The sequence below is a fragment of the Larimichthys crocea genome, chromosome XVIII (genome assembly GCF_000972845.2).
Source record: "Larimichthys crocea isolate SSNF chromosome XVIII, L_crocea_2.0, whole genome shotgun sequence".
NCBI classification, from domain to species: domain Eukaryota; kingdom Metazoa; phylum Chordata; class Actinopteri; family Sciaenidae; genus Larimichthys; species Larimichthys crocea.
This window is the reverse complement of record NC_040028.1, coordinates 988,914-1,010,813: the sequence shown is the minus strand read 5'-3', so window position 1 is coordinate 1,010,813 and position 21,900 is coordinate 988,914. Positions and strand designations below refer to the sequence as shown.

Here is a 21,900-nt window from a genome sequence, read left to right as displayed (position 1 = left end):
GGCACTTTATAATGTTATGTAGTTATGGGTGCTCTTTAAATCTCAGCTAATGACAATACATTAAACTAATTGGTAAACATGTAATGTTCATACATGTGCAAGTACAAGCATTTCTATGCAGTGTTTATGTATAACAGGCTACTTTTGAGTGGTTAATAAAAGTGCTGTTTTGAGAAAAGTTGTGATCCCCCCTTCCCTCTGTTAATAGCTTTCTTCAATTTTTATCATTTTGACATTTTAATTAGACAAACTAAACTCCATTAAGACTAATTTAACCACATCAAGTTACTCTGACTCTAACCCTGTGTTGCTTTAATGAATATCCAGTTCATTCACTGAACTTAATTTAGGCTTCATACATAAAATTAAAGTAACCCAATTAAGTTAAAGTCACTTAAATCACTGTTGTACAATATACTTCAATATATTGAGTAAATGGTATGAAAACTGGTTTATTAACATCTACTTAACAAAGTTATGTGGAACCACTTGAAACAACATTTTTAAGTAAATCCAGTATATCTTTTTTTTCAGTGCACCACACTCTCAGAGAAAGAGAGATGGACTTTAAATAAGGCTTTGGAGTTCGGAGGAAGAAGTTTTTTTTTCTTCTTAACGTTTGTAAAAACTATAAAATCAGTTAGCCTCATCTAGGCTATTGTTACCGGCCAGCCCTGTCCCTTTAAGACGGTGGCCCGGTGTGTGTGTGTGACGTACAGGTGCAAACAGGTAAACACAGGAGCAGGGGTACACATCCAGTGTGTTAGATGTACACAGCAGAGTTAGCTCATGTGAACGCCCGAGTGTTTTAGCCCGCAGCAGTGTCCAGTCAGGTTTTGAATCGGCCCGGTGTGTGTTCTGCTTTTTGATAAAAAGAGGAATTAAATGTGCCACTACTTCGTCCTCCTTTCTTCCCACACTTTTGCCCGGACTCTCGGTTCTGAGTGAGAGAAGGTTTAAAAAGTCAACACTATATTACTTGTTTGTAACGCTGTCTCGTGCCTAATCTCAGTACCTTGTGCGTGAAATTAAATATTTGAGGTCTTAATTAAAGACATATTCTGAGAAATACTTGCATTTCATGTGTGATTCAATGAAGCACATTCACATTCCTAGGCTGAGCATTACGTTGCCATCAAGTTGGCCTTATGATGTATTTTCTAAAACCTCTGTAGGTCTAATACAGGTTGGTTGTGATGACATCTCATTGTAAATTATAGCCGGTATCACATGATTACTAGGCATATAAATAACCAAGTGTAACACCCTATCGAGAACGTTATTGATTTATGTATGTTGCCCTTTCGCATTATGACGTCATCGGAATGTTTCTCAGCCCCCCCAACTGTGAATTACTTCCAGCGTCCCTGTCACTGCACCAGCTCCTGTCCTGAAAAGAAACAGAAACTAAATTATGCAGAGGGACACTCAATGTTAGTGCTATACAGATAAAAGTTAAAACAGAAGGTCCAGGCTAAGACACGCAACACTCACACAAACAGAAAGGAATAGTACAAATGACTAACTATCTAAATCAAAATATTCAAAGAAAATTTACTTAAAAAAAAGAAAAAGTACAAGACAAACCAACTCAACACCAAAATTCAACTGTGGGTGGAGGCCAGACCTAATAGCTCCATCTATTAAGAACACCCCAATAGCTAAAAAAACTAAATGAACAGAACATTTGTAACCAAATAACTAAGAAATAATCAAAACAAAAGATATATCGATAACACACACACAAAAAAAGAAATAAATCAAGAAACAACTTTTTTTTTAAACAGTTGGCCCACAAGGAGCAAACCCACAAAAGGAGCAGACCAAATGAGCAACAAAATTCAAACAAAATAAAACAAAACCAAATAAGTACCAAAATGAATATTTAACACACACAATTAAACAAAAAAACAAAAACAAACAATTAATCAAACCAACAGTGGTTGTCGTGAGGCTGAAAACCACCAGGAGCCCACAAAGGACTGCGAGAAAGACGGCGTGTCGAAGACGGAGCGTCCGCACCAGGCTGGAGGCTGCAAACAGTTTACGCTTGGATAGCCGCTGTGGCGCACGTCACTGAGCTGCGCAGTGCGGCCTCACACGGAGCGCAGGAGGAGAAATGGAGGAAGCGCTGTGGCTTCAACAGCTACAGCAGGACAGAGAGCAAACAGCTTTTAGCATAAGGCGACTACAGCCAACAGAGTTTAATAAAAGAGCACGCTTACCCAAACGAAGAGCGCTTAAGCGCCCCAGTACCAGTCACAGTCTGCGGTGACAGAGAGCGCACACCACACTTTAACGACACTACACCCAATCAGCGCGGCCAACGATACTGAAAATAGCAAAATCACCGCAGCTGTCACAACATGCTGTGCCATAAGATAAGAAGAAGTACCGGCCCCCATGCTTACCTTAAAAATGACCACACACGAAGCACGCAAAACAGAGACCTTACAGTTCATGGAGTTGTAGCTTCCCAAAGTGTTGGCACAAACCACCAAGGACGGGGAAATAAAGCTGGAGAGGGCGAGGAAAGGAGTCGACTCATGAAGACCTTACCCCGGCGCAATGATTGTAAGATTTCACCACTACAACGATCGGTTCCGGGTGCTGGAGAAAGGATTTCCATTTTGAGGGCAACAGGTTTTTCTTTTTCCAGAACTTCTCCAGCAGAACTCAGAGGAAACGGCGGGCTTTTGATGAGGCCAAGAGGGGGCTCCAGTCGCCCGGACTACACGCCTATGGCCTAAATTATCCTGCGACTCAGGATCACCATCAATAACACTACCAAGTCCTTTACCATGTCCAAAGAAGCTATGGCATATATAAACACACTAGGTGGTGAAGACACAATTCAAACATGGCCGGTGACGTAATTGAAAATATAGTTGATGCTGCTGTAGTTTGCCTCAGCTCAAGGTTCTGGAGAGCTTCACACCAGAAGTTCATCTTGGAACGGGGCCAGCGTGGCATAAATAAATGCACTTTGCCGGTCATATGTGGCCGAGATGGACCGGAAATGGCCAGCGTTGGCCTAAAGCAGCATTTGATTGACAGGCCCTGTCATACGGAGCATGTGCGTCTCCTGCTATCACCATCAGATGCTAGCACAGATTTTTCTTTCTTACTTTTTGACAGCATGGATACCAACTACACATTATCTGACTGTTCTTTCTGTGTGATACTGGGTCACTAAATGGCAGTCTGCCAATTACTGTTGTATTTAAAATTTAACTATTAACAGTTAATAGTAAATGTATTTTTCCCACACTGGCCCAACCCTATTTAGTCACCATGCTTTTTGCCGTGTGTTGCAGGTGTATACAGAGTTCAATAGGGTAGTCATCAAGAACCTACAAGTGGGCTTCTTTGAGGCCCTGCACAGCCACACACCTCACTTTGTCGAGATCTTCAAGTCAAAGAAAGGAAGTATGGGACAGACCCTGACAGAGTTGGTGCAACAAATTGATGCAGGGATAAGTCTATGAAAGGCTTCTGTCTTTATTTCTCATGGTAAGTTGACTTTAAATAGTGATTACTGTTTTGCTGTTTTTTTTTTTTTTTTTTGCAACAACAATTGTTAGGGGGTAGAAGATGGGAGCACACGGCTAGAGGGGCACCAGTAGTATTGATTTGATTATTGTTTTAAATTCATTAACAACATATTTTGAATGCATGTCACAACTCAAACTGCACCAAAAGATAATATTTTCATTTTTTGTTCTGATCAAAGGTCCCATGAGGTCCATCGGAAGGGGTGTGACTTAGGCTCTATAATGCTATTATGTGAACAGTTGTAATGAATTTGAGTGGGTGGGGGTTAGGGATGTTCCTGATTAGTCAGTTAAACGTTTCTAACATCACTAGTTGGCACCAAAAACCCTAGTCAGTTAAGCTATTTATTACTATTTTAATAATGTACAATGCTGATTAACTGTTGCGTCACCCCCTCCCCAGCCACACTCACACACATCTCCACACTCGACCGGAAATTCAAATGCCTTTTTTCGAGCTGTGGCGATTTAAATTGTTGTAAATTTCAACATTTTTCTGGGTGTTTTCGTACTTTTACACTACTCGACTAGTCTAAATCAAAATTTTAGACTAATCAACTAGCAAATTAGTCGCCAGAAACATCCCTAGTTGGGGTGCATTCTGATAGTGTGAAGTTAGTTTTTGGCCTTGAAGAACTTTTCCTCCTGATGGAAGTAAGGAGAGACTGATATATGCAAGAGCTGTCTCTGCTGATCACAGCACAGGTGTCCAACTCGCCTCCACTGATGAACTCAGATGGATTGTCCCAAGAAATATACAGTTCATATGATACAATATAGGTGCAACTTACAAACCCTGTAGAACTTATGTTGCTACTCGCTGTTACAGTTGTGGATTGTGTGGATCTCCAATCAGTAGCTTGATTGCTGCACTTTTTTTTTATGAGTTCAGTACAAACATATATACTGTATACCAGAAGGGTGATTATGTCAGTCCTTACTGTTATTAATGAGTTTAGTAAGTTTTCTGGTTACAAAATACATTTCAATAAGGTTTATTTGATCATATATGGACCCCATTTCTTGATTATGTACGACCTAGAATATCTAACATATTTTTGTTGAAATGTGAAGAAAATGATGTGTGTAGAACAAAAATCGATCAGCCACAAACAGTACAGGAAACCGCACAGTTAGAAATGAAAGCTTTTATATTTCCAGGAGACGCTACACTCATAGGCTAAACCACAAGGCAACTCCTCGATACTATCAGCAACATTCGCAGAACGTTCTATTAAATATACAATTTCTAGTTGGATTGTAGTAACACAGTGAAAATATAACAGTGTGTGTCTTTTTTATCCTCAAAATTTCAAAAGCACATTTCAAAATGTCACAAAGCAGAAAAAGATTTCTTTATTTTATATACTGACAAATGAGATGCAGTCCTCACAGATAGGAAATCTCAATTTATTTAAGTCTGGCATTCAAACTTGGAAACATGGATTAGTTCAATTTAAGAGTGCATTAAAAGGTAAGAGATGGTGGTTACAATAATAAAAATGAGGATCATGATGGAAACCAAACCAGACATTTGACAAATAACAAATTGGCATTCAAGACACAAAGATTAGTTCAAATTAAGACTTCTGTAACACAAATAAAGATATGATTACAGAGGTATTAAAGATTAGAAATCATATCAGGAAGAGAAAAACAGGCATCTCCAGGCCACAGCAGCAGTTAAACTCTAACACATTTCAAATGTATTATTTGTAATTGCATGTATAGGTTGCACTGGCTGGCATTACGGACATGACAATGGTTACAATCAAGCAAATGCAGATGATGATGGAAACCAGGACCGTGGCACAGATGTTGAGGCAACGTGCAGTGGAGGCGTAGTCTCGGGCACTGTCCATATCTCCAGCGACCTTCTTGTCTCTGGCCTGGGAGGACCGAAGAATATTAACTTTTAAAACTGATTTTCCTCATGCTTCAGATTTTTGATTGCTTTACAATGTTTATCCTTTCCAGCTATCTCTAAATGATTCTTGTTAAGGTCTTGGTGAGGGCTGTTTCTTGCCCTTCTGTAAGAAGCCCTGACTGGGATCTCTGTAATTTTGATGGTGAATACCGCCGCTTAGTGGCGTTTTCGGTATTGCGCCTTATGCGCCAGTTATCCACTTCCTGTTAAGTTTTTCATGTAGTGTCGTACTGACTTCACGAACGGGACGGACTTTCAGTGCTTTCATTTCGTTTGTGTATCCCCACTTGAGCCTTGGACATTATTTGTCTGTAGTATTACTTGTGTAGCACCGACATCTACTTGTTTTTACCCTATTTCGATCTAAATGTCCCCAAATGGAGTTTAAGTCTTAATTTGGCTAGTCAGACCCTAGCCTAGGTCGTCCGTGTGAGCTAAAAAAGATTAGGCATAACATGTGTGTTACGTATGAAGGAGGTTCCATAAGAAATTCATGCATGTTTCTTGTTTATTTCAGTTTACAGAGTGACAGAGAGAGTGCTATTGGAATGTAAAGAAGAAGAGTGAATAAAAAGGACAAAAGCAATTTCCACCGTACAATCTCTTCACTGTTAGCTAGCTGTCTAGCTCTGTACAGGCACACAGTGTGAGGGCAGCATAGTAAAAAGACAACAGCGCAGCGGACTCAAGTAAGAAGATTACAGAGGAAAAGAAACCATGAGTCATCATTCAGGCAGTCCAGAACGTGAGGAAAGCGAACAGGCTCGAGGTGGAGCTGAAGCAGAGCCCACCAAAAACGTTCCCCAGTTAACTGAACACCAAGAGCCTTTCCAAACACCAGATGCCCAGTCACAAAAATCCCATCACTCCTCACTGTGCTCCAGCAGGAGGTCATCATCAACAGCCGCTGCCAGAGCACGGGCCAAATTTAAAGCTGCACAGACACAACTAGGTTTTGCTGAAAAAGAAGCCAGCATGATGAAACAGAAAGCCGAGCTTGAAGCTAACGCATTGAGGCAAAGAGCTGAACTCGAAGCCAGTCTCCATCTCCTCAGCTGTCAAAAGAACGCTGCTGTCCGCGAGGCCGAAGCAGCCGCCTACGAGGAGGAACAGGAGAGTGAAAGCGGGGAGAAGCTCTGCGGACCAGACGTCCCTGAAAGGCCCCTCAATGCAGCTGAACGAGCCGGTAACTATGTCCAGCAACATGCACAGCTGTTTCACAGACAACCACAGCCACTGCAACCTCCGCCAGTGGAGCTTCAAGGTACATTCGGACACCGTGATGCCGCACCCAGGCCAGCTGTTCACCAACATCCGATGCTGAACGTCACAAACATCAAAAGAGAAGAACCTAGGGTGAGGTCTTCACCCAGGGCATATCCCAATAACTTACAGCCGCACACCAACACCCAAAGGGTGACTCCACAGGAGCCACAACCAGCACAAGATCTTGCCAGGTACCTCATGCGGCGAGAGCTCGTCAGCTCCGGCCTTCTCAAGTTCGACGACCGCCCTGAACAATACTGGTCATGGAAAGCATCATTTGTGACTGCCACTCAAGACCTAAACCTCTCCTGTAGAGAGGAGCTGGACTTGTTAGTCAAATGGCTTGGAGCCGAATCAGCGGAACATGCAAAAAGAATCCGCTCAGTGCATGTCCTCAATCCCGGTGCCGGCCTCAGCATGGTGTGGCAACGCCTGGAAGAATGTTATGGCACGCCAGAGGTCATCGAACACGCACTGCTTAAAAAGCTGGAAGATTTCCCCAAGCTGACCAACAAAGACAGCGGCAAGCTTCGGGAACTGGGTGACATCCTGCTTGAACTGGAGTGTGCAAAGGCAGATGGTTACCTCCCCGGCCTCGCCTTCCTAGACACAGCCCGGGGGGTAAACCCCATAGCCGAAAAGTTGCCCTACAGCCTTCAGGAGAAATGGATCGCCAAGGGGTCACAGATCTCAAAGAAGACCACGGGGTAACTTCCCTCCGTTCCGCTCTTTTCAGAGTTGTCGTCCGTCAACAGGCCAAGTTCGTAACGACCCCAGCTTTGCCTTCACCACCTCCACACCATCCAAACCGCAAGGCCATAAAGCCAAGCCAGAGAGCTACAGTCACCGTACACAAGACTGACGCTTCATCCACGCCCAGTGACAGTCCTCCCGGTTCCACAGGGAAGAACACTAGCGAACCAGATCGGGAGTGCCCACTGCATAGGAAGCCACACCCACTCAAAAAGTGTAGGGCCTTTAGACTAAAGACTATTGATGAACGTAAGTCATACTTGAAAGACAACCACATATGCTACAAGTGTTGTGGGTCAACTCAGCACATTGCAAAAGACTGCAAAGCACCCATCAAATGCACCGAGTGCAATAGTGAAAAACACATAGCAGCTCTCCACCCTGGTCCTCCTCCACCTACAGAGAATGCCCAAGCTTACAAAGAGAAAAGCGGGGAGCCGACCGAGGACACACCAGCAGCTGTGTCTAACTACTGCACCGAGGTCTGCGGTAATGCAAACACCCCACGCTCATGCGCCAAGATCTGCCTGATCAAAGCCTTTCCTGCAGGGAAAAAGGAAAAGGCAATTAAGGTGTATGCAGTGCTGGACGAACAGAGTAATAAGTCTCTCGCGAAGGCAGAGTTCTTCAACCTCTTTGGGGTCAATGCCAGCCCAGCACCGTATACACTGAAGACCTGCTCGGGAACTACAGAGACCTCCGGCAGGCGAGCCAGCAACTTCATGCTCGAGTCCATGGATGGAGGACTGCAACTCCCACTCCCCACGCTGATCGAGTGCGACATGGTGCCTGATGATCGATCAGAAATCCCGTCGCCAGATGTGGCATACAACCACCCACATCTCCAGCCTGTCGCGCACAAGATTCCTGCTGTGGACCCCAACGCACCCATCCTCCTGCTCTTAGGAAGAGACATCCTGAGGGTCCACAAGGTACGGGAGCAGATCAACCGCCACAAACGCTCCTTATGCGCAACGACTCGACCTGGGCTGGGTCATCGTGGGCGAGGCCTGCCTGGAGGCCATCCACAAACCAGATGAAGTCAATGTGTACAAAGCAAGTGTGTTACCCAATGGCCGTGCATCTTTTCTCCGTCCCTGTCCACACAACATCCAGGTGAAGGAAGACTACAGTGGCAAGCCACACCGCCACCAATGCCTCTCCTCCACCCAGCAGATGGACGACCTGGACCAGGCAGCGCGCACAGATGAGCTGGGGCACACCATCTTCGAAAGCTCAAGAGACGACAGCAAACCGCATGTGGGCTTCATCATGGGAAAGTCCAGGCTGGCCCCCCGTCCTGCCCATACCATCCCCCGCCTCGAGCCTGTGCAGCCGTGCTAGCTGTCAGATGTACGAGCAGATCAGAGACGAGATGGACATCGATGTGGATGCTGTCAGGTTCTTCACACAAGAATCGTGCTTGGCTACATCCATAATTCGTCAAGAAGATTCTACGTCTATGTAGCCAACAGGGTGACCCGCATCAGACAATCCACCCATCCAGACCAGTGGTCCTACACCCCGACCGACCGAAATCCTGCGGACCATGCCACCAGGTTCATGCCGGCAGCGGAGCTACAGCAAAGCAGTTGGCTCACTGGTCCCAGCTTCCTTACGCGTGAGAACACAGACGAGACTTCAGAACACAACGTCTTCACCCTCGTTGAACCCGAAGCAGATACAGAGATCCGGCCCGAGGTTGCGGTTTCTGGCCACCAGAGCCCTGGATGCTGGTCTGGAGTCTCAACGCTTCGAAAGATTCTCTAACTGGAGAAACCTCCGCAAAGCCACTGCCAGGCTTATCCATGTTGCCGCATCCTTCAAAGGCAATCCAGCCAGCTCGGTACGCAACAGGTGGGGCTCATTCAGAGACACACTCACACAAAGCGAGCTGTCCCATGCAGAGAACATCATCATCCGTGCTGTTCAGCATGACGCCTACGAAACCGAGCTAGACTGCCTCAGAGAGGGCAGAGAACTTCCCAAACAGAGTCCACTCAAGAAGCTGAATCCAGTGGCCGATGAAAGTGGCCTACTGCGGGTCGGAGGCCGCATCTCATCCGCCCCCGACCTGCCAAGGGCAGAGAAGCATCCTCTGATCATCCGCACACTCACCACATCGCTACATTGCTGGTGAGGTTTTACCACGAACAAGTAGTTCACCAGGGGCGCCACATAACAGAGGGTGCCGTGAGAGCAGCCGGATACTGGATCGTCGGAGGTAAGCGTCTGGTGTCTTCTCTCATCCATAAGTGTGTGATCTGCCGCAAGCTACGCAGGCGTCTGGAGGAACAGAAGATGGCCGACCTGCTCCTGACGCCTCACTCCAGAGCCTCCCTTCACCCACGTAGGCATTGATGTCTTCGGACCATGGGCCGTCATGACGCGGAGGACGAGAGGAGGAAGTGCAGACAGTAAGCGCTGGGCAGTGATATTCACATGTATGTCAACCAGGGCTGTCCACTTTGAGCTCATAGAGTCCATGACCACCGACAGCTTCATCAATGCCTTGAGAAGATTTTTTGCCATCCGTGGCCCGGCCAAGCTTCTCCGTTCCGACAGAGGGACTAACTTTGTTGGGGCTTGTAAAGAGCTGGGCATCGACACAGAAGACTCACCAGTTTCAACTTACCTCCAGGGCAGGGGGTGCTCCTGGATCTTTAACCCGCCTCATTCTTCACATATGGGGGGGGCTTGGGAAAGACTCATCGGTGTTGCCAGGCGCATCCTGGATGCCATGCTGCTCCAGACAGCACACACTCGCCTGACACACGAGGTGTTGAGCACTCTTATGGCCGAAGTCATGGCCATAATGAACGCAAGACCCCTAGTACCTGTGTCCTCCGACCCAGATGCGCCCACAGTCCTTACCCCAGCTATGCTCCTGACCCAGAAGATGAGTACCGTCTCCGCGCCCTCTGGAAACTTCCAGATGGCTGAATTGCACGGAAAGCAGTGGAAACATGTGCAGTGCCTTGCAAACACCTTCTGGAAGAGATGGAGGAGAGACTACTTATCCACACTGCAGGGCCGCCGAAAGTGGACCGCCGAGAGGCCGAGCGTCCAGGTCGGCGACGTCGTCTTGCTCAAGGACAGTCAAGCCCACAGGAATGAATGGCCTGTGGGACTGATCGTCAACACGCTGCCGAGCGGAGACAAGAGGATCCGCAAGGTGGAAGTGAAGATTGTTAGAGACGGAACTGTGAAAGTTCTTCTGAGACCCGTCTCAGAGATCGTCGTTCTGCTTTCTGGAGAAAGCTGAAGACCATATCCTTTGAAATTGAAGTTTATGTTGTGTTAAAGTAAAAGTTTGTAGTGGCATAATAGTTATATGCCAAGCGGGGAGTGTTCTGCCTTCTGTAAGAAGCCCTGACTGGGATCTCTGTAATTTTGATGGTGAATACCGCCGCTTAGTGGACGTTTTCGGTATTGCGCCTTATGCGCCAGTTATCCACTTCCTGTTAAGTTTTCATGTAGTTTGTCGTATCTGACTTCACGAACGGGACGGACTTTCAGTGCTTTCATTTCGTTTTGTATTCCCACTTGAGCCTTGGACATATTTTGTCTGTAAGTATTACTTTGTGTTAGCACGACATCTACTTGTTTTTACCCGTAATTTCGATCTAAATGTCCCCAAATGTGATGTTTAATGTCTTAATGTTTTGCTAGTCAGATTCCTCTAGCTACGCTAGGTCGTTCCGTGTGAGCTAAAAATAGATTAGGCTATAACATGTTGTGTTACGTATGAAAGGTTTCTCATAAGAAATTCATGCATGTTTATTTCTTGTTTTATTTCAGTTTTACAATGAGTGCAAGAGAGTGCTATTGGAATGTAAAAGAGAAGAGTAAATAAAAAGGACAAAAGCAATTTCCACCGTACAATCCTTCACTGTTAGCTAGCTGTCTAGCTCTGTACAGGCACACAGTGTGAGGGCAGCATAGGCTGTGTCTAACTTAATAAGCTAAAAACTAAAAGCTAAACATTTTTTAAAATTTAATAATTATATATAAATACAAATTTCAAATGATGTTCATAATCAGAACTGTCACTCAAAACCACCTTGATAGAGAAGATCAGAGCTGCCAGTCCGAGGCAGCAGGGGTTTGAGTAGACAAAGCAGCAGAGGGACCAGATGATGTGGTCCTTGGGGGGGGGGGGGGGGGTCAGAGACGATGTTTACAGTGGTGTGCTGAACCACTGTAGATCCTCCAGGCCGTCCAGGGTTCCCGTCATACCTCCCCTGCAATGTAACGGTCTCAGCCGGGTAACCTGCAGGATTCATCACTGTCAACTGTCTCACTGTCTATTTGGAGTGCGAGCTGCAGGAGGGTGTGCAAGAACTCAAGTGTATCTGTCAGTGTTGATTTCCTTTTATTTTGAGGTAAAAACCAAGCTGACCACACAACCATGTTTGACTGCATAGTGTGAATGCACTGAATCATTTGCAGATCAAAGTCAAAATTAGAGTACATTCTGCTTGTTAATCTGAACATTATACTATCTTTTTATTTCATAATAATTATTTAAATTCTTCTCACCTGTCATATTTCTAAAGTAAGCCTACAAAACAATATTACCAAAGAGGAAACCACATGTGACCAAGCTTATCTGTCAGACTTCTTTTTCTGCTGGCCATGAGGCAAATTGTAGGTTTGTAGTACTTCCACGTTACTTTTCAGACCTGAAGGCTCCATCTATTTATTATACAGTCTGTACTGTACAGAGTCTGTACTCTTGGTATGGCACTGTTGATCTAACACTGTGAAATGATGCTAATACACAAGTGCCAAAAACTACACTTTCTCAAACGTCTACTTGAAGCTGGCTACAGAACAAGGCAGTCTCCATAAGCTCCCATGTAAAATGTTAAACATCACAGCATATATAAACATGTTTACAGCCTGCTGACTCTAAAGGGCCGGTAGATGTGAACATGAGTAGGACTGGCCACCGGCCTATCACCCAATGCCAGGCCTCTAAGACCCTAAGAAAGAGAAGTGGTTATAGAAAATTAATGTATTGACTTCTCTTATGACTTATCTTGGGGGCGATTAATCCCAAAAATACCAGTTTCTACATATTGTTGCTTTAAATTAGGGGTCTTCAACTTTTTTCAGCCCTTTGACGAGAGACAAACGGAACAGGGACCCACATGTAATTCATTATGTAAAATGTTAGGCCTGGCCTATAATAAATTTCATATTTATTTTATTCAACTTTATTTACCAATTTTAATACTAGGTTATTAGCATATATCTGTTTATGATTGATAATAAAACATTTATGTATTATTATTGGTTATTAAATGCCAAGAGCTGTGTGTCTTTGGAAATGTCCACTGATTCATCCAATTGGAGTGCAAATGCCTCCGCTGTTTGTTCTCAATTATCTGCACCCTCACATTCATCAGTATTTTGGTGAAAATTATCATTTATTATAACATTATATGTTCTAGTTACAGATGATCAAACGTTACATTCAGATCAAAAACATTTGAGTTACAAACAGAAGCAGGTTACATGGACAATTCATATCGGACACTGATACCTTTTGATTGTTTGCATCTTGTTGAGGATCTTTGCAGTCTTTTCCAAAGATGAAAGTCATATGACATGATATCCTTAGATCAGACTCCTCTCCAAACTTTGTCAGATTTTGTCATTTGCTTTTATTTTCAGTCATTTATTAGTCTGTACATTTACTGTCAATTTAGATATTTAACAATTAAGTTACTAATGGCACGAATGTCAGCTCACAGCAGATTCTTCAGGTTTCAGGTTGAAGTTATCTGGATTTGGTAGTTTTTGTACACACAAAAAAGACAAAGGCACTATGGAGTCGTAGTTGTGGTGAAAATAATTGCTGCTCTTTTCTTCTGCTGATCTGACGATGTATGCAGACGCCCACATGGACGGTTTCTTATTCAATTATTTCTACTCTTTTAATATGAAATATTCTGTCAGTGGTGGTTCAGTCGTGCATGAGGACTACAGGCACTGGCATTAGCGAAGCCACAAGCCAATCCTGCACAACATATCAAGGTGTTTTACCAATGTGAACCCTGGTTCAGGATGTACATGTCAGACATGACAGACATTTTTAAGTATTTGAATGCTGACAAAAGTCAATTTAAACAGCTGCATTTGTTTTCTTTAAAAAACAGTTGGATCTTCACATCATAGTAGTATACACTCAACCTGAGGAGCTATTAGAAACAATTAAAGTACTTAACAGCAGTTGGGGTTAAATGATTTATGCAGAATAAAAATAAAACTTATAAATTACTTTGAAGGCTTTATGTGGTAAAAGTCAAGCACTCACATTGGTCATCGGTCAACATTAGCATGATGGTATATATTTTTTTGTTCAATCAAGACATATGTACCTCACAGAGATCAAGAGCCTCCCGAACATCTCTAGCTTTGACAATTGAAGAAAATCAACAATTTGCATTGCCTGAATTAAAAATGACCCAACTGCAGTCAGACACTACAATGTTAATATTTCAGACTTATCACTGGCTGTAACTGGAAGTCAGGTCCAGTCTTGTTATTGGTAGTAGCAATTGCTAATCAATAAGTGCATTTGCTCATAGATAAATGAGAGGGTTGCCCACAGTGGCATTTTAAGGCATCACATCTTTGAGGACGCAGCAACAGCTGAGGCTCCTGGACGGCTGTAAACATGAACGTTTGTGTTCTGAGAGAGAGAGAGAGAGAGAGAGAGAGAGAGAGAGAGAGAGAGAGAATTAGCTATTTTAACGAGCAGAACAACAGACCGAGTACTAATACACAAGCTAATGATTAGCAGGTAATGTTAGCATGCAATCTTAATAGTCACAGTGTGTTAGCATGCTAACATTTGCTAGCTAGCATTAGACTTTGAGAACAAAGCCAGGCTAACGGGAAAATAAGAAGTTTTGAAAGTATTATGTTAACGAGGACTGTGTTTACCTTCTGGGCGTCTGCATTGTACTTGTCGAGAAGGGTCTGAACACTGTTTCCATAGTCTGGATGGACTGCCTTCAAGTTCTCCACCTGTGTGCAGGACAAGGCAATGATACCTAATGATCCTGAACACATTTTTTCTCTATCAACTTCTTACTACAAGTGATTTTAGAACAACTATCTGCCAGAGTTAGAGATTTTTTTGATAGTCAACAGGGGAGATGGAAGTCAAGAGTTTCTCACAGCGTTGACAAAGTTTCGAAACCGAACCAAACGCTGAACTCGCTGCAGGGTTGTGTTGCTGTGGGTTGTTGTTGGTTAGGGTTTTAAAACTGAACATGTGATTTGAAGATAATGGACTCAGTTATTGCTTTAGTGAATGAATACAGAAATTGATGTTGGTCATATCTGCATTAAAACATTATTTATTATTTTGTAACCTCTCAAATGTTCTTTTATTTTATTTAATATCTACAAGATTCTGCTACGTCATAAAGCACCATAGCAAAGGTCTGTCATAGACACTCAAACTTTAAATATCACTTTCAAACTGGATGTCTCACACAATTCAAACTCTGACTGCTTCTATATAAAATCTTTAAATTCAATTCTAATCTGTCAGACCTCTCAGGTCCTGTGGAGAAAAAACTAAACAGTTACAATGTGTCACTCACTACTATTATTTTCTGCTGCCCTCTAAAGTGTTCATTTATTTTTATTTTGTCTGTTTTCATTTTTAGTTTTGTATAAACGTCCACATTGATCATGAACATGCTGCACCACACTGTTTTGCACTTGTTTTAAAGCTGTGGTCAATGCTTGTTGTGTGCTCTAAAAACAAACTTGACTTTTGTCCACAGAACCACATTTCCTGAGCAGATGCACGCTGACACATTTAATACATCCTGTGGTTTACAGCTCCTGTTCCAGTTCTGAATAAAATGATGTGGACTCACCATGCGTTTCTGGATGAAGAGCTGGGCTCCCTTCAGGGCTCCCGCCATGTTCTGGCAAAGTCTCTGGCGTTCTTCTTTGTTCAGCACCTGAGTGTAGAAGGTACGAACCTGCAAGAAAACACAAACGAGTTGACAACCTGTTCAAAGATGATCAGTTAAAATGAAATGTGTTTAAGTGCAGTTAAAAAAAAAAAAAAAAAAACATTATGCAAATCAACAAACCAGTACCCTGACGTTGATCCATTGCATGTATAAATTATTGCTATATTTGGTGCAGCTTTAGAATAATATAAAACTGAAAATAGAAACATGCATGATTTTACAGCAGAAGAATAATAAGAATAATAGATTATTTATTTATTAATATTAACAACAAACAGCACAGTCCAGATATCTCTGGATGAAACGGGATCATTGTGCTAGGTTTGGTGAGTTATTTGAGAGAGAGAGAGAGAGAGAGAGAGAGAGAGAGAGAGAGAGAGATGATCAATTAATAGATAGATAGCTAGATAGATATATCAATTAATAGATAGATAGATAGATAGATAGATAGATAGATAGATAGATAGCCAGTCAGCAAGAAAACAAGGTCCTGGGTATATTCTAACTTAAAGTACAGGGGGAAGTGAATAAACACGTGTAATACTCAAATGGCTTTGCCCTCATTACCTGCGTGACATTATCTTCATCTCCACTGTTGTAACGTCCCACATCTGGAGACACGCTGAACTTGGACTCCATAAACTGAGGCTGGGTCTCCGGGGCACTGAAGCTGTTTGGATAGTAGTTTGGAGCTCCACCTAGAGGCCGGGCAGACCAAACACTGCTGAGTTGAGTAGGAAGAGGTTCAGTGACAACACAATGCCCAACACATCAGACATGTCAGTGTAAATCTTATTTGTGTGTGATGATGGATGAGCTCGGCAAATAAACAACACATTATCATATAAAGCACTGAACCAAACAACTGTGCTGAAAATGGTTGAGTCAAATTATTCGATACAGTCTGAATGGTGACATCTGTTGGGTAACTCGTGGTATTGCACAATATTCTACAGATCATATCAGATCATTAAGAAGAATCACTGAGCCACTTCTTGTTGTGCAGTGAAACATTTGTGTTGTGACACAGGCTGGATTATGACTCACCTTGGTTGTCAAACATGCACATAGGACCATCGCGCTGGTAGTTGGCCACGCGGGCCCTGAAGGGGCAGTTGACAGGGAGCTGCAGGTAGTTGGCTCCCAGACGGTGTCGATGCGTGTCTGGGTAGGAGAAGAGGCGACCCTAGAGCGAGACAAGGCAGAGTGTTGTTACACATCTGTAGCTGTGTGTGATGTCACAGGGGAGATGAAGAGCAGAACATGGCCTTCAACAGAACACCAGAGAGACCCAGAAAGGTCCATCCCGGTTGTTTATGGTACAAACAAAACGCTTTAACGTGAATACATGTTTAGATTTAACTATGACAATCTTCTTTTTCCAATTTTATCTGACTAACAACATGAAGAAAATCTGTTGCAGGGTTACCTGCAGCATCTTGTCAGGGCTTGGCTCGATGCCTGGTGGCATGTTGCTGGGGTCAAAGGCCAGCTGCTCCACCTCTGCAAAGTAGTTGACTGGGTTCCTGTTCAGCACCATTTTGCCCACAGGGATCAAAGGGTATTCTTTGTGTGACCAAACCTGAACGAGAAAACATACATACAACAGGTTAGAAAGAGTACGGTCTAGTCCTGTTCTGTATGGAAAGTGTCATGAGATAACTTTTGACTATGGTACCTTGGTAAGATCGAATGGGTTGAACTGGAACTTCTCAGCCTGCTCAAAGGTCATAACCTGGATGTAGAAAGTCCAGGACGGGAAGTTCCCATTGGCAATGGCGTTAAACAAGTCTCCGATGGCATAATCTGGGTTGGTGGAAGCCAGGCGGTCTGCCTCCTCAACCGGCAGATTCTTTATTCCTTGATCAGTCTAAAAAAACATGACAAATGATAAACTAGGCAATGATAAAATCACAGGAGTTGGTTCAATTTGGGTTAAACTCGGGCTCAAACGGACTTTGTAGTGGAACTTGCAGTAGAAGCGCTCGCCGTTGCTGTTGACCAGTTTGAAGGTATGAGAGCCGTAGCCGTTCATGTGACGGTAGCCGTCGGGCAAACCTCGATCGCTGAACAAGAAGGACACCTGGACAGGAAAGACAAGATAAAGACAAGTCCATTTGGGTTTTCTATGCCAACTACTGTCAGTGTAAACCAAGTGACTACTGCAAAGAAAGATACAATGAGGCAGGTGCCATCAACTATTTTCAACTATGTACTATCTACATTTTCTTTTTTGAAATATTCTTCTGTACCCTCCACTAGAATCTGTTCCCAACAACGGCCTACCTGATGCAGACTCTCTGGCCTCAGGCTCCAGAAGTCCCACACCATGTCAGGGTCTTTCATGTGGGTTTGAGGATTACGCTTCTGGGAGTGGATGAAGGACGGGAACTGCACGAGGTGAAAGGGACGGGTCAATGTGATACATTCTACACTCAGCTGATGTTAATACAAAGGTTGTTGTTAAATGTGTATTATGTGTACTGTGTGATACACAAACTAGTTCTACGATATGTTCCTATAATTATTTGGATGTTTGATGATAAACTTCAGACGACACTACCTGCAGTACACTCACTCACCAGTAGAGCGTCCCTGATGAAGAAAATGGGGGTGTTGTTGCCCGTCAGGTCCCAGTTGCCACCCTCAGTGTAAAACTTGACTGCAAAGCCTCGGGGGTCTCGCACAGTGTCAGCTGATCCCGATTCACCGGCTAAAATGAAATAACAGTTCACTCACAGAATTTATTCCAATCATGTCAAAATTCAACAGACTTTGATAAAACTGTTGTTCATTGATTGGTTGATTAATCATTTTGATTTGCTGAGTAGCTGCTTTTCCTACAATAAAGTCAACTGAATATTTTTGGGTTGTAAACGACTGATCCGTCTTTTCTAAGATATTGTATTGGACTATTTAGATTTTTGTAGTATTTTATAGATCAGTAAATTAATCGAGACAAAATTCAGCAGATTAAACGTTAATGAAAATAACTTAATAGCAGCTTCGTATATGTTGAGGCTCATTCATCAGATCAACTGAAGCAAACACTTCTAAGACACTTTCTGGTGCTAATCTTCTTAAAACACCCGGGCGGATGACTGCGCCAAACCTCAATACTGAGGGCACAACCCACCTGCTGAACAGAGAACCAGAGCACGGCCAGTTTCAAAGATCAACAACCATAAAAAGAATCTTTGAGAATAAAGATCTATCTGAATATCACATTTCTGCATTACTTTATAAAAGCACACATCACACAATATTTTTAATTAGCACATGTACCTATGACAGTTACTCTGTGTTCGTGTACATTCATTGGGCAGCACAATGAGGGGGAGAAATACCTTTCAAAATTGTAAACAATGATAAGGTACGAATCGTACCTAAACACATGACATGACGTGTTCTTACCCACAGTGGAGAAGCGAACAGCAATGGGCGTAGTCTTGCCGATGTGCTCAAACACCTTGGCCTTGCAGTAACGACTGATGTCGTGAGTCACCTCAAAGTAGCCAAATGCCCCTGCACCACAGAGGAAAGATTTGTTTGTTTGGATCACATACTCATATTAGCTTAAACAACATCAACATGCAGCATGAAAGAATGCAGCATGAAAGAATGCAGCCCCCCCCCCCCCAGAAAAGGTCAACAAACAATCTGCTGAATATGTGCTCAAAGTCTGAAATGCTTGTAAAGATTAACATTTGATTGGAGCTAATCCACAAAAAACAGAAGGAGGCTGGTTTGCTTCATGTCTTTTTTTTGCCCGTTATTTCTAGAGACTTTGCGTTAATGTTTGAACTCTTTCCAACCCCAAAAAGTTACTGAATATTGTGCTGTATCAATATAGGGTATTGATGTTGATAAGATGAGGTATTGTTTTCATGCATGCATCATTAATATTTTTATTTGTGATGGGATATTGATACACACACCAAAGAAGTGAGACTGATCACTGGCCCACACTCACCTGCCCCTTTGGCGTGCACCACTCTCTCTGGAATTCGTTCCCTGTCGAAGTGGGCCATCTCATCTGTGAAGACCACATCTTGGACCAGCAGAGGACCCCTGGGACCTGCAGTCTGCAGGTTCAGCTTGTCTCCAATGGGATGGCCAGCCCCTGTGGTCAGCTTGTCAGCCCTCTGTTGCAAACAGATGAGTAAACATGGATTATGTTTACTCATACACTCATTTACATGACACATACCTTAGCGATCCCTAATCACACTGAACAATAAGGGTGTGGAAACAAGTAACTGATGCACATTTCTGCAGCTGGCATGACACTGGTGCTTGTAGCACTGCAGCAGAAGTCCTAAATATTTAAGATCACCAATATAATGTGCAGAAAATCACATTATAAACAAACTTTATATATATATATATATATATAATATATATATATATATATTATATTAGAGAGAGAGAGAGAGAGAGAGAGAGGAGAGAGGAGAGAGGACGGAAGAGAGAGAGAGAGAGAGAGACAGAGAGAGAGAGAGAGAGAGAGAGAGAGAGAGAGACAATTATTCTCTATTCAGTATTTCACACATGTGAATGTAAAGGTGCACTCTAGTTAATAAAAAGTACAAAATCCGAACTTCAGTGCAGCTGGACTACAATAGGGACTATGTGAGGTGCTAGCTGTGGTTACATAACTCAGGGTTGAAGTTCAAACATGCCTCTGGCATTGACTCACTTCACTCGTTCACACTGAGCTGCTCTCCTCAGTGTGCGGGTTTGTTTTCGGGACTGTGCGGGTTTGAGAAACGCTGACGTCACTCAGCTAACGCTCTATGTTATTTCTTTAGCATGTAACGTTAGCATACCGTTAGCAGGTTAGCTCCTTTACGCCTCAGAACAAACACGCTCTGCAACCTGAACACTTAGAAACATTTCATTAACGTGTCTGCAATGTCAAGCTTCAGCGCTAGCTCGCTAGCATTAGATTTGGGACTTTAAAGCGAGCTGGTCACCTCAGACGACCTCTCACCCAGAGACAGAGCCCACAGCACTGCGACCAAAACCACTCAGTGCATCTACAGACCTGAGCTCCACGGCCCTCCTTCCACATCTTCATCTGGTCCGTGGTTTTATCTCTGTTGTCAGCCATCTCGACAAATCGGTGCACTATCACACTGTTCGTGCGGTGTTACGGAGAAATGCGTTTCCTCTATATATCTGCGCCTGCAACAATTCTGACCGGACTTTGCTCGGTGAGTGTGGTCCCGCCTCCCTCCAGCGCCCCCTTCCTCTGATTGGCCGAGAGCAGTAAACTGACCTACTTTCGATACAAGAGGAGAGAGCCCCGCAGACAGCAGACTGTGTGACTGCAGTATTGTCTTTAAGACAGTCTCATACGACTGTTTTGACTCAGTTTTCCCAAAAGAGTTTCAATTTGCAAAAAACCTCTTGACTAAGCATGACTTGGCTAAATTCTTAAATGCTGTCTTTGGTGAGGACACTGAATCTCACGCTCAGGACACTCTCAGCTCACATTACCCGTCACTCCACATTGTTACCTCAGTTTATTACTACACATGCATTCATATGTCAGTATGCTGTATGAATACGGACACTTCTCCTTGTTTTTGAACTGATATTACAATCCCATTTCCAAAAAACTTGTCACACACTGTAAATAGAAACAAGTGTGATAAAGAGAGGAGATTATAGTCAGGTTGCAGTGGATAAAGCCCCCATTATAAAGATGAACACACACTTGAGAGCAGAGATGTGGAAACAGGTGATCTGGTTAGATGAGTTCACCAGATTCTCCACAAGTGGGTGAGAGCACCAAGAGAACGGTACAGGTCACAGTACCAGTCATCAGATGTTGAAGAGTCTGCCAGCTGTTGGAATGAAGGACCGGTGGTAGATCTCCTTCTTACATGGTGGCCTCCACAGTCTGATGCAGTGAGAGGAGTTGTTCATGATGGACGTCAGCTTTGCCAACACTTCCTCTATGGAGTCTGTGTCCCTCTATGTCCCTCTCTGTGCTTTTAGGACCGACGTGTCTGACACTCTACCACCGTCATCAAAACATCAAGTGAGGGAAAATCTTTAATCTCTCCGGTTCAGTTCATAGACTTGTAGAATGAGTGGCAAGGTGCAGTGAATCTGTTTTGGCAGCACATGGGAGGGCAAACACCTTTATTTGTCACCCCTATTTATTTTGCATTCATAATAAAAATCTGCAAAGTAACAAAAATTTAAATTTAAATTTAAATTTAAATCAAAGCAAAGGATAACCTGATAGGGCTATTATATTATGATCATATGCATCACATAAGCACAAAATATAGAAAATATAAATTACGGTCTTAAAACTAGATTGATTTATAAATCAGGGCCACCTTAAGGCCTTTATCTTACAACTGCATAATACCAA

The 21,900-nt window shown here is 43.3% G+C and overlaps 2 protein-coding genes and 1 long non-coding RNA gene across 3 annotated transcripts; 1 reads left to right on the top strand and 2 right to left on the bottom strand.

Annotated features, from left to right (window-relative positions):
• Nucleotides 1–316: 316 nt before the first annotated feature.
• On the bottom strand, nt 317–2,549 carry LOC109142555 (uncharacterized). The gene is made up of 3 exons (XR_002043004.2): nt 2,412–2,549; nt 2,226–2,332; nt 317–2,146 (listed from the first exon to the last, which is right to left on the bottom strand). It is a non-coding gene; the product is annotated as an uncharacterized LOC109142555 (long non-coding RNA).
• A 7,281-nt stretch (nt 2,550–9,830) lies between these two features.
• On the top strand, nt 9,831–11,055 carry LOC109138963 (uncharacterized). Its single transcript, XM_019260854.2, has one exon. The coding sequence runs from the start codon at nt 9,884–9,886 to the stop codon at nt 10,763–10,765; it is 882 nt and encodes a 293-aa protein (XP_019116399.2). The 5' UTR covers nt 9,831–9,883; the 3' UTR covers nt 10,766–11,055.
• Nucleotides 11,056–12,912: 1,857 nt separating this feature from the next.
• Nucleotides 12,913–20,771, bottom strand: cat (catalase). Its single transcript, XM_010735178.3, has 13 exons — nt 20,557–20,771; nt 19,483–19,654; nt 18,924–19,034; nt 18,092–18,222; nt 17,796–17,900; nt 17,467–17,592; nt 17,188–17,379; nt 16,939–17,091; nt 16,557–16,695; nt 16,077–16,207; nt 15,408–15,515; nt 14,458–14,541; nt 12,913–14,203 (listed from the first exon to the last, which is right to left on the bottom strand). Exons 1-13 carry the CDS (start codon nt 20,620–20,622, stop codon nt 14,138–14,140), a joined length of 1,584 nt encoding a protein of 527 aa, XP_010733480.3. The 5' UTR covers nt 20,623–20,771; the 3' UTR covers nt 12,913–14,137.
• Between the last annotated feature and the right edge of the window lie 1,129 nt (nt 20,772–21,900).